At 42.3% G+C, this 17200-nt stretch overlaps 1 protein-coding gene across 1 annotated transcript; it reads left to right on the top strand.

The window, feature by feature from the left end:
* Positions 1-6079: 6079 nt before the first annotated feature.
* SOCS4 (suppressor of cytokine signaling 4) lies at positions 6080-7932 on the top strand. Its single transcript, XM_010077250.1, has one exon. The coding sequence runs from the start codon at positions 6171-6173 to the stop codon at positions 7479-7481; it is 1311 nt and encodes a 436-aa protein (XP_010075552.1). The 5' UTR covers positions 6080-6170; the 3' UTR covers positions 7482-7932.
* The last annotated feature ends 9268 nt before the right edge of the window (positions 7933-17200 follow it).

The raw sequence follows: 17200 nt of genomic DNA, 5'->3' as shown, positions 1-17200 counted from the left end.
GGCGGGTGTTCGCTTTTCCTGTGGAAAACGGTGTGTGAGTGCGTGTGTATAAGGTGCATATATCCTTATCGTGTCTACTTACGTGTATTTATTTAACGTCAGCCCCTCAAGAGGCAGAGGAATGGCAAGGAAAAGCCCAAATAAGGGTCACTGCCCTTCACTCCCCCCTCAGCCCAAATCCCAAAGTGCTGAGGAGAGGCTGGGGAGGGCTCTGGCCCCAGTAAAGGCTGCAGGATCCAACCCATTTGGAGATCGTGACGGTAATTAGGGAATTACCGTGTAATTACAGCCATCCCCATGCGTGTGGGAGATGTGGTTGACAGCGGCTGTAGCTGGGCAGGTAGCGATTGCGCTGCAAAAAATCCTTTAAGGTTTCTGAAAGATGGGAAGAAAGCATCGTGGTTTATTCATTGAAGGACAAAAATACAAATGTTAGAGCTCGATATACCTAAAATAAGGAGCAAAAACTAGTTATCTGTTTTCCCTTTAGGTGGGTCTATGAGCTGGCCCGGTTTATTCCTGCTTCTAAGAAAAATTGCTTCCAGGGAAAACCCTTTTCTCTTCAGTTTTGCTCTGCAGCGGAGTTATCGGTGGTTGGGGTGAGCAGAGTGATTTATTTATCTTGGAAATGTGGTCGGGCTCTCTTGTAACAGTCACATTGTTGGTACTCTCATGAATAAGTGACAGGATTACAAAGCAGGCACGCTTCTTTTGAAAAAAAATATAGTAATATGCCCAGATTTCATTATTAAACCTCGTGGAAACTGTGTAGAGACATGTTTTCCATGGGTGTATCCTGACATATTGAAATAAATCGTGATTTCTGGTGAGGGTAATGTGTTCTAGGAGAATGATTTGAGCTGAACCACTTATCAGGTGAGTGGGAAGACTGAGCCATTCTTACTGCAGCCTGCATGCAAGCCGCTGCCTGGGATGGAGACAAATGCATGTCAGCTGTATTTCTTTTTCTTTTAACTTGCAGAGACTGTCATACAAACTGCACCTAAAATATTTTACAATATAAAAGCTCTTTTAAGTTCAGTTCTGTGTGACAACTTCATTGGAGGTGCTGCCTGCCGCGATAACTCCTTTGCATGGCATGGGGAAACTGGGGGGAGGATTTTTGGGGGGTGGAAGGGATCCCATGGTCACTTGGCAAGAGACTACAGGTCCTGTGGCTGTGTCACATCTGAAGTGGCACGGCATCAAAAGGCAAGGTTATTCTTTAAATCCGGTCAGGAACTCAACCTGCTGCTGACTTGATTAATAGGTGTAAGCAGTTGTGAGCGGAGCAGCAGGGCGGGAGCTGGGAATTGTGTTGCTCTCCTATTCGGTTTCTGGGTGGAGCGCGAAGTGTTGGTCATGGACCATAAAGCTTTTACTGATTTAGTGCTTGAGAGGCTGCTGCAGTCTGCCGAGCACTGCGGGCATCTCTCCTTCAGCACATGAGCAGAGTTTCATTAAAGCGGTGGATACAAGCAACCCTCACCTGCTTCCAGATCACTTCTACCTCCTGGGTGTGAATAAAATAGCCCCTGTTTTGGGGTTAGGGGGGCATGGCTGCATGCCCCTCTCTTCCTATAGTTCTGGGGGTATACAGACCCAAGACGAATCAAGGGTATTTCCAAGTAAGTATTGTAGGTTATCATTGGTATCCTTAGACAGTCTTTTTCTTTTGTGTGTGTGATTATTGCTGTAATTTGCTGGAGAAGGGCCTCTGGAGTCTAGCTTAGGTGGTTTTGGACAGTATTGTAAACCAAAATAAACATAGTCAAAGCTGAAGAAAAATAAGTTAAGACAGGAATTGAGACTTAATGTTATCCTTAATAGGTTGGGCTTTTTTCCAAAGCAAGTCAATAACAGCTCAACTTCAGTGGAAGGTCAGGTTTTAAAATGTGGACTTGTGGCCAAAATCTAATTGGGTGAAATTATTGAAAACAGCATGTGACTGGTGAGACTTTTTTAAAATAACTTTTGTGTAAGTTGAAAGAAAAAAGAAAAAGTACTCCACTCTATTACAACTTGCTCTTCTCTCTCAGGATTTTATCGGCTCTAGAAGAATATCAACTTCTATAACAATTCCAAAATTGATTTATTGTTCTTTGTGTGAGTCTCCTTTTCTTGTTCAATTAAAGGCATAATACAGTGATGCTTTGGCATTTGTGTGCTTGGACAGAAAACTTTCAAAGTATTTCCTTCACTAGAAGAGTCATGCAGTGTGAGAACACCAAAGAGGTGGTGAGATCTCCATCCTCGGGGGTTTTCAGAATGTGGCCAGGCAGTGCCGTGGCTTCCCTGAGCCTGAGCTGGCAGCGGTGAGAAGGAGGGTGGGCTGGAGACCCCCCACCATCTGCTTCTTTGTTATATCAAAAGGGAGGCAGCTTGATGAAGAGGCCTTCGAGGCACTGGGATGCAGTGGCTCAGGACGAGAGGCAAGGGTGCAGTGGCTCAGGACGTAAATATCTAGTTAAAGCAATTGAATAAATTAAAAAAAAAGGTCTGTCTACGCTGATGGTTTTGATCCTCCTATTGGAGTTATTGAGTATTTGCCGCTGATTTAATTCACATATGGTGAGGCTGTAACTGTCTTATCACAGTTGTTGATTACAACCTACCTCTGTCTAGAAGGTAATATTGTTATTGCCTCCAAATAACTAGATATTGCTTTTATTTTGGGCCTGAAGTCTTAGTGTTGAGGCATCACCACTTGAAAGGAAAAGCATCTTGTGCAGCTGTCTTTGCCCCCCCTCTCCGCAGCCTGGCGAGAGACGTGTCTCTGAAGGAGGGAGCTGTGCCATGATAAAAACAACAACAGAACCCACCCAGCTCTCTGCTTGTCCTCAGGGACTGTAAGCTGTAACAGTGTTGGATAACCTTGAACTGCAAGTCCGATCCTGTGGCCCAAAGTGAACTCTGCTTATACCTGTATGTTGCTTTGTCTTTGCCGTTTGCTTAGGCGGAACGGTTTTGAGCGTAAGGGTTTTGTCAAATCTACCTGCTTCTGAGATGCCCAAGGTATCCCCACATAGAAGAAGGCTTTTGTAGGCAGGAGACTAATTGTATCTACCGAAAGGATCATGGAACTGATGCGTGTAAGCTGCACAGTGCCGGGCTCCTCCATTTAACCTTGCCCTTTAGGGAAAATTACACTCCATCTTCCCTCTCTTTTATCCTTGCCCTCCTCTCCTGCTCGTTCAGTTGCAGTCCAGCCATTAATGGATGTACGGTACATGGCATTTCTTTTGGATGTTTGCAGCACAAGGAATAGCTGGGTTAGGTGGACAGCCTTAAGTGGTAATACAGCACAGAATGCCTCACTGCCCTTTATGACTCTTTCTTTCTGACACCCAAATGATTTTTGTTCCCCATTTGATTGGTGGCACTGTGAATCACGGATTCGGAAAGGTGTGAAGGCGTGAGCCCTTGTTGTAATGCCAAACGGTGGGATTTGGGCACATAAATACTCTGTGGCCGGTACGTGTTTCAGGAGGCAACTTGCCTGCGAGCACACGGACATTTGTAACACATTTGGAAATGGAGGTTTTGTCTCCTTGAGTTGCAAGCTGACCACTAAACCATCCTTTACTCTTCCTTCACAAGTTCAAGTTCAAACCTGGCTTTAGTAGGATGACATCCCTTTTTCTTCATTTATTCTGTCCTCTTTTCACGGGTCTAGTGCTATGTCTGATTAGCAATTACTGCTCTGACGTGGCAGAATTGGCGCCTTGGTTCCAGCAGCCTTCAAACCCCAGGGAAACAGCCCTCTGTGTTGCTGGCTAATGGTGCGTGTCTTACAGCATCACGTGCTATTTTTCCAGTTTAAGTTTCAGGGTTCAGGTGCCACTAATGACTGGCGATAGAAGAAAGGTGCAAAGTAAAATGTGGCTTTACAGTGAAATGCAACAGCAACAACCTAAAAATGACATAAAACACTGAAATTATTTCAGTTGCGAGGCTGAAGTTGGGAGATAATGGGTCTTTTCAGCACTTCTGGGTTTTGTGCATTTTGCAGTTTTTAATTAAAAGCCCATATTCTGCGTATTTTGTGGGCTGGATGTGCAGAATAAGATAATTGAAGGTTTCAAAAGCAATTACAAACTGTCGTATCCTTATTTTTAAGTACTTGACTTTGCACCCTCAATGATATCTCTCTGTCCAATTCAAATTTGAGAGTTAATGTATTTTGCCACAGGATGAATCTAGAATAATTTTTTTTCTTCAGCAGTTACTTTGATTATCACCAGGGTAAATGAGATTGATTTTTCTCCTCTTTTTCAGTTGTAGAGAAAATTTAGTGCTCCACTCTAGTTTGTTTCTGGATGAAGAATATAAATGTTACAAAAGCAATGAATGAATCTTGGTCTAAATAAAGTTGTTGCAGGTCTCATATACAAATGTTGCCTTTCTCCTATCTGTATTGCATCCTGCAATGTTTTCACTGAGAAGTGGTTTGCAAAATCCTGAGAGAAGAAAAATAAATCTTTATTTCTTTGATTTGTAATTGCTGGAATATGGACCCTATTCTCTGATTCTGCTTGGTACCAGTGGGGTACTGTTCATCAAGATTACTCTAATGCCATTTTTTTCCACACATTTCCTAAATTTTACCTCTTACCCTCATTCCACATTTCTGCATCTCCTCCCTTTCCCTCCATTTTCCTTTTCACCACAGCTCTCAGGTTTGTGGGTTGTAAAAAAGGAATGCAATGTCAAAAATTCCTAGGTGAAAGTTACATCTGGGATCCATTTGCCCCCCAGATTGCATGTAAGCCTTTTGGCACGGAGTCTTATTCTTTTACTGAAAGCAGAGGCTAGAACTCAGCCTGCGCAGCCCCGGGGGACAGCAGAGAGGTTGTGTCATACTGGCTAATCCTGATGATGAGAATGGATTGAATGGAGAGAGGAAGTGGATGCCTTTTTCTTTTCCTGCTTAGTATTTACCATGTCAATTAGTAAAAAAAAAAAAAAAAAACAAAAAAAAACAAACCCAAAACACACAGCAAAAAGCCCACAGCCAAAAAAAGCCAGTGGAATAGAGGAGCTGTACATCATTTGGGTGCAAAGCATCATGATAAGTGATGGGAAGTGTTTCTACATTCTGCCATGCCTTGGAGGAGTATAGCATACATAACATATTGCTGTCTATATACCTTGAAAAAATTCTGCTCTACTTTCAACTGAGTAATCAAAAGAGGATTTTTTTTTTTCCTTTTCAAAGCACAACATTCAAAAGGAAACCTCTTATCTATTTGAGAATTCAATACACTTTTGGAAACAACAGAGAATGAAATCAGCAGCTGTAGGTCTCAGAGCAACGCTGATTTTAATAATGTAAACTTTCTTCTCTAATGAGTAATAAGCAGTTCCGTCTTTCATGGCCTTTTAAAATTGCTTTTAGTAAGGGACTGGATTTGTTTTAATCCTTCTCAGTATGTAAAGCCCCAGATATTTCAGTCCCTTAGGGGCTCAGTATTTTCTAGCTCCGTTTGAAAAGGCAGAGGAAAACAGCTTTCAGAAATTGACGGAATCTGTGACTGATATAATTTAATTTTTTTTTTATCCAGAAAGTGACCTAAAAGTGTCAGTTAAGAAAAAGATCTCTGGCATCCCACCCTGTGGATTAGTAGCAAACAGGCATATCATCTAGGTACAGTAGCTCTTTGTACCCTGACCTACTTGTTTCTGTTCTGGCTTGTTCCTTCTTGAAAGGTTATTTGGAAGAGATGCAGAATTTGCTCAATAAACAGCTAAAGCAGTATCACCTGCCACGGGAAGTGCTTCCGTTTAAAACGGACCCCAACACAGTAGGATTACCAACGCCTATGCTGCGTAGTCAGAATGGATACTCTAAAAACGTGTACGATGGTTTATCCTGGAGGATGCTTTTCCCAAGGAAGGGTTAAGAGGGCCTTGTCTGGGATCAGGCTGGCATTTGTGGGGTGCACTACTGAACTCAGCTCGATCAGATTATTTTTACATGGTTAACAATTAATTGTCCTGTATACACTTGCATTGGCCTTGTGTTGCATGCATGCATAACTGTGTAACTTAAGTGTGTTTTCTTTATCCTTAGATTCCCAGAAAGTGCCTCGAGGAAGCTTCCTTACGTAGAAAAACCCTCCGAGAAACACAGCACGCTTTCTGGCAACTTGTGAAGCAAAACTGTCAAGATGGCAGAAAATAAGGACAGTAATATTAAAAATGCAGATGTGAAACCCAAGAGCAGCCGGAGTAGAAGCGCGGACAGAAAGGATGGTTATGTCTGGAGTGGAAAGAAGCTCTCCTGGTCTAAAAAGAGTGAGCATTGTTCTGATGCTGAAACAGCAAGTGCTGCGGGAAGATCAGGGACTAATTTAAGGAGCCAAGAGAGGAAGTATAGCTGCTCATCTATCGAGCTGGATCTGGACCGTTCGTGCGGTCACAGGTTTTTAGGGCGGTCTCTCAAACAGAAGCTGCAAGATGCTGTGGGTCAGTGCTTTCCCATAAAGAATTGTAGCAGTCGGCATGCCTCAGGACTGCCATCAAAAAGAAAAATTCATATCAGTGAGTTAATGCTAGATAAGTGTCCTTTCCCTCCGCGCTCGGAGCTAGCTTTTCGGTGGCACTTGATCAAAAGACACACAGCCCCTATAAACCCAAAAGCAGAAGACTGGATAATTGCTGATTTATCCCAGCATGAGGAGAGGGAGGATCAGCTGCGAGACGACGCGATTGCCAACAGGGGATCAGACTCTCCCTCCCAGTCCTGTGACTTTAGCGACAGTGGTTCCTCCAGGGCTGATTCGAGGTCTGAGTTCCTTACAGGTAAGGTGGTAAGGAGCAGTAGAGATGAGAGCGATATGGACTCCGACGACGATGTTATAACACTGTGCACAAGTTCTAGAAAAAGAAACAAACCCAAATGGGAAACGGATGATGAGCTGTTACGGATGGAAACGCCTCCGAAATACCACACACAGATTGATTATGTCCACTGCCTAGTCCCAGACCTCCTCCAGATCAATAACAATCCCTGCTACTGGGGAGTCATGGATAAATATGCAGCTGAGGCACTGCTAGAAGGAAAGCCAGAGGGAACATTTTTGTTACGAGATTCTGCCCAAGAAGACTATTTGTTTTCTGTGAGCTTCAGGCGCTACAGTCGTTCCCTCCACGCGCGGATAGAGCAGTGGAATCACAACTTCAGCTTTGACGCCCACGATCCCTGTGTCTTCCATTCTCCTGACATCACGGGACTCCTAGAGCACTACAAAGATCCAAGTTCCTGTATGTTCTTTGAACCGCTTTTATCCACTCCGCTGAACAGGACTTTTCCCTTTTCTCTTCAACATATATGTAGAACGGTTATTTGCAACTGTACAACTTACGATGGTATTGACGCACTTCCCATTCCTCCATCGGTGAAGCTGTATCTGAAGGAATATCACTATAAATCAAAAGTCAGAGTACTCAGGATTGATGTACCAGAGCAGCAAAGCTAGGAAATATTTTTATGAAAGAATGAAATTATCTCTAAACAGACAAATAGTATGTTCAGTCTTTCTTCCCTCTAGGGTTTTTTTTAATAGCAATTTGATTTTTTTTTCTTTCTCTGCAAATTATTTACCACCCAAACTAGCCTCTGTCTAAGGCTTTTTTATCCAAATGTACTTTTGAGTCTTCCCAGCTCTGTTTTTTAGAAATTATATTTGTTGTGGGCTTTTGGTACGGTTCCCAAACTAGAGTTTTACAGAATTTCAGGTAGGCTTTCTGGTATTTCTATAGATGGATAGTCTTTAGATCTAAAAAAATCCCTAGAAATCAGTTTTGAACTTGATCTGTCTTTTATATTGTAATTTACATCTGTTACTGACATGTTTGAAATAATGCACTGTTAACTAAAGATTGACTCATCTGTATTTTCTGCATTTCTTTTAAAATGAGTGTTCTAGCCTCTGTGTGCGTGTATTTATGTCTGTCCTTATCTAATACAGTAAATTCATCAGTCTATTTCTAACATTACAATTCTTAGCAAAATGAAGTTGGAAAGAGGATATGATCTTTCTATAAATACATCAGGGGACTTAAACACCAGGGAGGGGAAAAACAATTCCAGTGAAGGACAACACTCAATACAGGAACAAACATGTATGAACGGGTCGTGAAAAGATTTTGGTTGGAAAAAAGGAAGGCTTGTAATCGTCAGAGCGGCAGGGTTCTGGAACAGCTTTTCATTTCGTATAATAGCAGTGGAAAGCAAACTACTCATAAACTGGGATTTGATCAGTGTCTGGAAGGGGATAATGATATAGTTACGAATGATAGATGGGGCTTGGACTCGGTAACTCTGTTTCTGTGTCACTATTTCATTATATGAAATACCCAGTTTGCACTCTAAGTGCTGCTGCTTCTTAAATGATAAAGCACAGGGTGGGAGGGTGAGAAGAAAGATATTTCCTTAAAAATCTACATATTAAACTATCAGATCCTGCATAGTTGATCCTGAGGTGATGATTAATAACTTTCCTACTTTCTGAGTAGGAGGGTTGGGTTTTTTTAAATAATATAGTTAAAAAAAAAAAAAAAGTCTGTAGATTTTTCTTGCAATGTGAAGCATTTGGTCGAATGGCCTCCTGCCAAATTCCATGTATGGGAAAACCATGCCTGGATAATGCTCCTAAAAGCATTGCTTACATTACATGGATGAGCAGGTCTGCTGCTGAATGATTGGTGAAATCCCCGTGGAGACTCCACGGGTCTGGGTTCAGGCAAGAACCTCTCTTGCTTTCCAGGCTGACCGCAGGATGCAGCTCCAGGAGGTGCAGGAGTGACCTGCAGTTCTGTCGGCTTCGCTTGTATGCGCTTTATCTCCTCTCGCAAATCTGGGCCCAGAACTACTCTGCCAAAAGTACGGGAGATGATGTGACTGAAACTACAGCTGCACTGTTTCCTCTCCTTTGATGGCAGGGAGTGTTTTCATCCTCTTGAAGTGCTTTTGAAACGGAGATCCCATGCCTGCAGAATTACAAATGTGTTCGATTTCATGCATGCAAAAGATCTGATCAAAAATCAGCGATTTCCCGTGTGCGTGAGGTTACGTACGCGTGAAGGCTAGGAATGGCAGGGCACAGTGCTGTCTCGCTCCCAGATTGTAGACTAAGACAAAGCAATATTTCTATTTGAATCTTTTCATTTCACCTTGGACAGAATCCTACAGATTTGTGGACATCAAATCAGTCCTGCAAACTGGGTACTCAGGAGTTACCGAGGAAGCTTTGCCATGCAGCTCCCCCCAGGGAGCTGCTTCCCTGCCCTTGCCCCACCCTGAGCAGAGAAAACCCTTTCCACCAAACTGCTGTCACTGTGATGATGTAAACAGATTTCCAGGGACATCTGCTTAGAGACCAGCCCGTTTGTTTTCACTGTGTTTGAAATAGGTTTTGAACCAAAGTCTCCAGGGAGAAAAAGCTAACACATCAATCCATCGCATCGCACATGGGTGAATACGCTCCAGGCTAAACTCTCAGCTGCTATAAATCAGCGTGGCTTTATTGATACGCTTGTAACAGCTTGTATCAGCTGAGATTCTCCCTCCTCCATATGCAAATGATAATTGTATGACTGATGCCAGGAAAATTACCTTTTTTTTTTTTCTGTAATCTTTTCCTCGTGCTGCTTCCATTCAACTGACATTGCCTTTTGCTTAAATTGTATCTTGTCAAGGACAGCTTCATACTAGTACATCTCTTTTTCCCTCTGTCTGTCACTGCCATTTTCCAAAGTGAGTGAGCAGCAGGGATCATCTTCGCCCTGCTCTTTTATGGTGTGCCCATCATGGTGGAATGGTGGCCTGTGACTTGCGTAGCTGCAGGATGAAGTAATAATGTCTGGTTCAAAATCTGACTTCACAGGGTTATATCAGAGGTATTTGCAGTCTGCTTGATTAAAATTCTCTTTCAGAAACTCTTAATTAGGGCAAAAAGCTCAGACTTTCAGATAGAGGTTAACATTATTATTATTTTTATCACAAGACCCCCAAAAATAGATTTCCACCAAAAGGCGTACTTTCTTTGGGAGTTAGCAAAAGCTGCCATCTCTTTCCAAATCAAAATGTTTGCAATTTTGTCCCTTCAGCATGAAAGGCCATGAAAGAATCTTTTTTGGGGTATAGTTCCCCAACACATTGTGTTTTCAGTGTCATTCTGTATGCAGCCTGCATTGTTTTGACATTTGTCGATGCATCACTTACCCCAAAAACGTCTCGAGCACTCCAATTTTAGGAGACCTGTATAATATAGCAGTTGGGGCAAGAAGGTGCAGCACATAAAAATAGTGCTTTTGGACTGTGGGCCAGTTTATTGCATTTATCTAGAGAAATCATATGTAGAAAATATTGACAAATGGGGTTTTTTTTGTGGAAGTTCACCCTATTTTTTCCTGATTTATTTGTCCAAATCATACCTGTGTGACACTGGTACCTGACATTGCGTTGTGTACACACGTGCCATCTGAGAAAGATCCATTTAATGAAATATACAATTTCTTATCAAACATGAGAACTCAAAAGGTCCATTTTGTTTAAATCCATGTATCCTTTTTTCTTTTTTTTTTTTAAATAAGCCTTGTAGAAATTAACTAGTTTTACAATATGCCAAGAATTGTCATCCTAAAGTTTTCCTGTCATTAACAGTCTTCCCACTGCTGCTCGCTCCGATAATACTTTATAACACCTTGTGTCTGAAGTCCGATACAAAGATAACCAAGTCTTGAAGTTCAGGGTTGAAGCCCTCTAAAAAATTAACCTCAGAAACAGGATCAGAACTTCCGCTGTCTAAGCCCAAGCTGTGGCAAGACGGAGATCCCCCGTTCTTCGGGATGAAGATTAAATGCGGAACAAGGGAAGGTACAGAGATGTGCGGAAAAACACGTGCTCAAGGCTATGCAGCACGTCAGTGGCCGAGCGAGGACATAATGCAGAGGTCACCTTGGCCACAGACCCCCATTTTGGGGCACCCAGCCAGCTTTGCATCAGGAATTGTGTCGGCATGACGTGGTTTGTGTTGCTTTGAAGGCGGTTCAATAGGAGGACAGTAGAAACAAGCGTATTGAATCGGTGCGAACAGCTGCTGGTAAGAAAAATTATCTGATTTTGATAAATTATTTTGATATAAAGGGGGGGAAAAAAGATCAGGCTCTCAATGCACACTGAGCAAACTACATACACAAACTATTTTTACAGGATGGTTGTAAAAAAATTAAACACTCTTCCCATTAATTGTGTTCTCTGGAGTTTGCTTTTGCCTGAAATGACTTTTTGCAGCTCTATAGTAATGGCAGTTGTTGGCCCAGTGCCGTCAATACAGCGCAACTTTGACTCCATCAGAATCATTGATGGATTTGGGGTAGTTTGTGTGTCCCACAACTGGGCGTAGACATTTCTTCTCGATTTTCCTGTTCTTAGCACTTGATGAAATTGGGGCACATTTGGAACAGGATATGTCTATCTATAGAAGGATATCCAACTTTTGAAAAAATAAACTAGTGATAATTTAAATACTTTCCTTTTAAAGATGCCGGTGTGTTTCCAATCTAAAGAAGAAATCCTCGTATGATGCAGTCATACATGGCCTTCCTGGAAAATTGACATGCTCTTAAATAATTAAAAAGGGGGATACTTTAATTTTGAAAAAGGATGCTGGAGGAAGGAGGTTAAAGGAAGCTTTTAGTCATCTCTCAGGTTAGATTTATTGATCTAGTGATCAATCCCTTTCTCTTTCCTGAATTTAAAGCTAATGTGAGACTGTGGTCAGGGATGAGTGGCTTTTAGTTAAGGTTTTTGACTCTTATAAATAATACAGCAAATGTCCTAGTAAGTAATAAGAACTAAGATACTCGCTCATTCTTTTTAAATAGAACAAGTGTGGCAAACAAGACTCAGCTGTAATTTTTGAAGTAATTTATTAGACAAATTGCTCTTCTCTACTTCTTTTACAAGAGAGACATAAACCATTATATTATTTATTCATGAATCATAGCCATTAAGACGATAAATCAAATTATCAGCTTCCTGTCTCTCTTCAGTTTTAATCATTTTTTATTGTTCATGCAATATAAAGACAGCTTCCTTCCTATGAAACAAGAGACCTTCAGAGACCTTTTTATTGTAAACGTACATTTCCTTCCCATTTTTAAGTATATCCTAGTGATTTTCTCTGTCAATTTTATCTGCAATAATAAGCCAATAAGGAACTTGTACCTTCATTCAGTATAGCAAAGTTAGCTATGAAGTAAGTGATTTTGGTTAACCTCTGAAATAACGTAGTACTGGAAAATGCAGTTAAAGGATTTTTATTTTCTGCCACCCCTAAATGTGCATGGTAGTATCGTACATGTTTAATGGAGAGAAACCTTGACACAAGCTCACATACTGATAGCAGAACCTTTCTCAAAAGGTTTAAAATGAACTCTGCAGTAACATCACTTTTTTTATACATTTAAGCTTCCTTTTTCTGCTATCTTCACACAGACAGTAGGTCTTTGCCTGTTCCCATAAGGTGGGAGAGCTAAGGCTGCTCTTTGAGATGAGATTTTTTCACGCATCCTTTCCTAGCTTGCTTTCCGTCTGCATCTGTCTGGTTCAGCATCTAAACCGGTCGTAGGATGAGCCGCACGTGACGTGGCGTGGGTGGAGAAGTTGTCTGTTCAGAAAGAAATGCACATTGATTTCCGTTCCAGACAGCGGCAGCTAACTGGTTTTAAACGTGGTTGTCCTTGTTAAATCCTCCTCTCAGGAAGCACCGGTGAGGTCAGAGTTAGCGAGGATGGAAGAGGAGCCTCTGTCTGCATCGTGAGAAATACTCGTCTGTGCTACAGTGTAAAAATCAATACTTGTTTACTCATCTCTATGAATAATAGTTTTGAACATAAATACATAATTTATGCATCTAAAATCTATAACATGAGGCTGACGTTATGTGAAATAACTTCCCTCTTCCCTACATCCATTTTAAGAATCCCCCAGGTGTCTGAGTGATGCGTTATCCGGCCAAAACGCATCCTCAGCCCAGCCTCCCCGCAGGCAGGTTGTTACGAACACCTTCCTGTGGGGATCCTTGCGGGGTTAGAAAAGACTGCCGAGTGCCCCAAAGATCTCCTCGCGTGGGTACTCCAGCTATTTTATTGCTGGGAAGAATCCCTCAAATGACGTGTGGGAAGTGCCAACTTCAGATCTAATCCAGCTCCGAAGAAGGAGGCCCTGCTGCCTACCTGAGAGCTTTTCCATCTTCTTTTCCTTATTTTTCTTTTTAATTCTCTGGGCGGAAAAAAAAAAAAATCGCATTAAGTCTCATGTTCAGCCACTAGCTCAGAGCATCTCTGAGTTTGTCTCAGTTGAACAGGTTTGTTGCCAGAGGTTTTCTTTTTTTTTTAATGGGCATCAATTGGAATAGACTCCAATCCATTGCTTGTGCTAATGTGGGATTTTTTGTTTAAGGAAAAGGCTGGGTTTGTCCTTCGGAGCAGTTCTGTGACTATTTCTAGGTCAGGTCTTTCTGTGCAGTCACATGAAGTTTCAGTTTGGCCAAAACACCCAGTAAGGGTCTTGGTGCTTGATGCTGTTATGATTAGAAAGTTGTCTAATCAAATTTTGTTTCCAATTAAAAAAAAAATTGGATTAGCTCTCAGACTGAGACCTTCACTGTTATTTTTAGTCTACAACTAATGAACCCCTGAAAATAGAGTGTAGAATGAAAATACGGTGATTGGTTCTGCTGGGATGGTTGGGAAAATACATTAGCAGACCAGAAAGGGTAATAAATCTTCTATCACAACCTTCCTCATTAAACGAGATAATTTGAAATTGCCTCTAGTGTATTAAACAGTTCGTTATTTTGTAGGGGAGCAACACACAAGACAAAAGAGTAGTGTTCTTCTAATTGATATCCAAAGCCTCAGGAAAAAAAAAAAAAAAAAAAGAGATTCAGCAAATTTAGCCAAGAAAAATCAATCTGAGCACTGGCTGTGTTGCTGTACAACTTCTTCGGAGCCATCCGAAACTTCATGTCCTCTGACAGGGGAAGGAGGAAAGTCTCTAGAAAATATGGGGAGAGAGAGGGCAGGGGGAATGGAATAGCTCTACTACATCTGACAGAGGGGTTTTCTCCACCAGTGCAGTTGCAAAATCAGATAATTTCAGGTTTGTGGGTATTTTTCTGATGCACACTAGAAATGAACAGCCCTGTAAACTTAATTTCTTTGTTTATCAACACCGTCGTGTTATTTCAGAGGCACCCAATGCTTCCATCAGGGAAAGGGGGATGGCAGCCCAAGGGAAGGGTGTCTGCAGCAGCACGAAGCATCACCTGAGTGGGAAATTGCAGCAAGAGAGGGGAATTTGGGGTGACAGCTGAAGCCAGGAAGGAACACAGTGCTGGGATGCAACAGAGTCATTTCTCTGTGTGGCTGGCTACGACCTCTCATATGGGAAATCTCCACCCTGGTGTTTTTTTGGCAAGGAATATCTCTGTGGGATCTTCAGTCTCCCCGAAAATGCCTCATTTTTCATGACACCTTTGACCTGGCAAGCTGGAGGCTCAGGGCAAGCTGAAGGCTTTTCTTGTCCATCTCTTTATGACAAAAACTCTGGAGTTAGAGTAGAAGATGCCTGAGATCTCACCGCCGCCAAGGTAAGGCAGGGTTGGCGAGGGGGACATCCTGTCATTTTTATACTCCTGTCATTATTTATACTCTCCGAGCCAAATTATATCTTGGTGTGATGCTGCTGGCTCTGGTATCCTCGTACACAAGGAATTTTGGTCCTGTGCCCAAAGAGAGGGCAAATGTGAAGGGGAAACAGGAGAAGATTTTCCTGAGGAAGATATACTTGAGGGTGGCACTGAGTGGGAGGTGTGAGTTTGAGTACGCCAGCCAGATGAGGCGCTTGCACTTTGTCTCTTCTACGTTGATTCACTAAGAATACACGCACTCATTAAGCAAAAAAAAAAAAAAATTAAAAAAAATTCCCTGTTTGAGCAAATGCCTCTTCCCAAGTACTCCTCTCCTCCAAGCAAGTAAAAAAAAAAAAAATCAGCTCTTACCCCTTGCCAGCCAGCGTTTCTCATGCATGAGCAACGTTTCGTTTCTGCCGGATATTCCCTCCTGACAGGATCTTCTGCTACCACAGGTACGATCTGTTGGTACAAATTACCTGAGGGGATGGCAGATTCTTCGCTAGACAGAAGACTAGCCAAGGAATAAAAGGATCCTTTCTTTCACAGGAGCCAGGGGGATGCACTGAATACTTTGATATTGTGCCTCTTTTAATATCAAAAGCGCAAGTAAATCATCCCTCGCTTTATCTGACGCGCTCCTTCCGTGTGGTTCCAGGCAGACGGGATTATGGAGGGGGAAAGGACAGGGGAAGATGCAGAAAACGTAAAACAAAGGAACGGGGACGCAGGGAAACTGGGGAACCAGAGTCACCTCTTTCCAAGGACTTCCCAAACCCAGTGTTGTGCCCCTGCTCTTTAATCTACTGTCCTTTTTCGCCCGAACTGTATCTTACGTGCTTTGATCCGCACACGCTGTAGTCAAACAGCACTCCCGAAAGCACATTTTGGAACCCTGTTTGTCAAATGTTTGGCCACGTTAGGGTAGAAATTATTCCGGATAAATCCGTTCAACTCTACAAGCTAAAAATGGCGCATTTGTTATCACACAAATAACATATGGCATTAGCAAATGAAATGGAACATATTGTAACAGCTGAACTCACACCTTAACCTGCAATGCACAGTGGTAAGAAGTAAAGCAAAAAGGTGTCCGGGGCCAGAAGTCCTTCTAACCGAGTAGCCCACCCCCATCAGCAGCCACAAATACAGGCTCAAGGCAGAGCAGCTCAGACCCCAGCTCAGCAATGCGTGCTTTACGTCTCTCAAAATCAAAGCAAGCATTACTAGATTAAGTTATTTAGAATGAGGCACTAATTGGCTATATGCTGGTGTTTTTACAGTCTAAATATGATCGTGTGTCTTCGTTTCTAACAGTAGAGAGATTAATTGCAAACAACCGGCTGCAAATCAGTGAATGAATGAGAGTAGATCTCCACAAAAGTCTACTTAATTCATTTGCCAATTACAGTTCATTTTTAATTATGAAAATACATTTTAGCAGGCATGTAATATATTTTTTGTCTAAAGGAAAAGTAATTTCCAGCAGTATCAGCCCTAAATACAGTGCTGGCTATTAAATCTTTGCTGAGAGAGAAAGGAAAGAGTCCATTCATTCTTTACTGCGCTTCAGCATAATCGTTTTGGAGTCTGATCCTTCAATCCTTGCTACTACCTACTTGTTCTTTTGAAACAATTTGTGTGATTAGGAGCTATTCATAAGTTTAAATAGCATTGCGCTTGTTGTTTTCGCCTCCTGTTACTTCATTAAACCTCCAGTTCAAACGATGGAGCTGGGGGAAGGCCTCCTGTTTGGGGAGTTGGTTCTTTCTGCTATTTTGGCAGCATATCGTGTTGTTTTCCCGGAATGTGTTTAGCTAAAGTAGCACCGAGGAAGGGGTGTGACACAGCCCAGAATGAGACTGGTTTTCTCAGGTCACCAACCAGCCTGGACCCTGTGATGCTGGGCGGAAATATTACCAAGGAAGTGTTATTCCCGTTCCTTATTTGTATTGCAACAGTAGCTCGATACTGCTAATCTCAAAACTAAAACAAGGAGATGCTCCACGTCCCGAAGAATTTCAAGTCTAAGCATAAAATGGGAAACGATATGTGAATATAGGGGAGGTGGTGGAGGGGAGCGGGCTCTGCAGCAGTGGTATCGAGCAAGTCTGGGGCAGCAGTCAGGAGATGAGGAATAAAAGGACTTTCCTGGAGGAGGGAGAAGGAGCTCCTGCCAAGCTGAGCAGAGGCAACTGGGGGACCTGGGAAAGCAGGCAGCCACGTGGGGAGCAGAGTTTTCTGGAGGCAGTTTTTAAGTCCTCATTCTGCTAAACACTATCCAGCACAGCCCTGGGGAGCTCGAAATAACAGGACAATTGTGTCCTCAGATCCCTCAGAGAGGAGCCCAGCAATGTACTTTATCACAATAGCCAGTTCCCTTACTTTCTAAATGGGTGTATACTAGGAGTAGTTCTGCTAATTAATTAGGATGCATTCACTCCTGGCATGGGGGGAAGAGTTTACAGATTTGAAATGTGTCTCTTCAGACAAAA

This window comes from Pterocles gutturalis, unplaced genomic scaffold (assembly GCF_000699245.1).
Source record: "Pterocles gutturalis isolate BGI_N339 unplaced genomic scaffold, ASM69924v1 scaffold31098, whole genome shotgun sequence".
NCBI classification, from domain to species: Eukaryota; Metazoa; Chordata; class Aves; order Pterocliformes; family Pteroclidae; genus Pterocles; species Pterocles gutturalis.
This window is presented reverse-complemented; position numbering and strand designations above follow the sequence as displayed.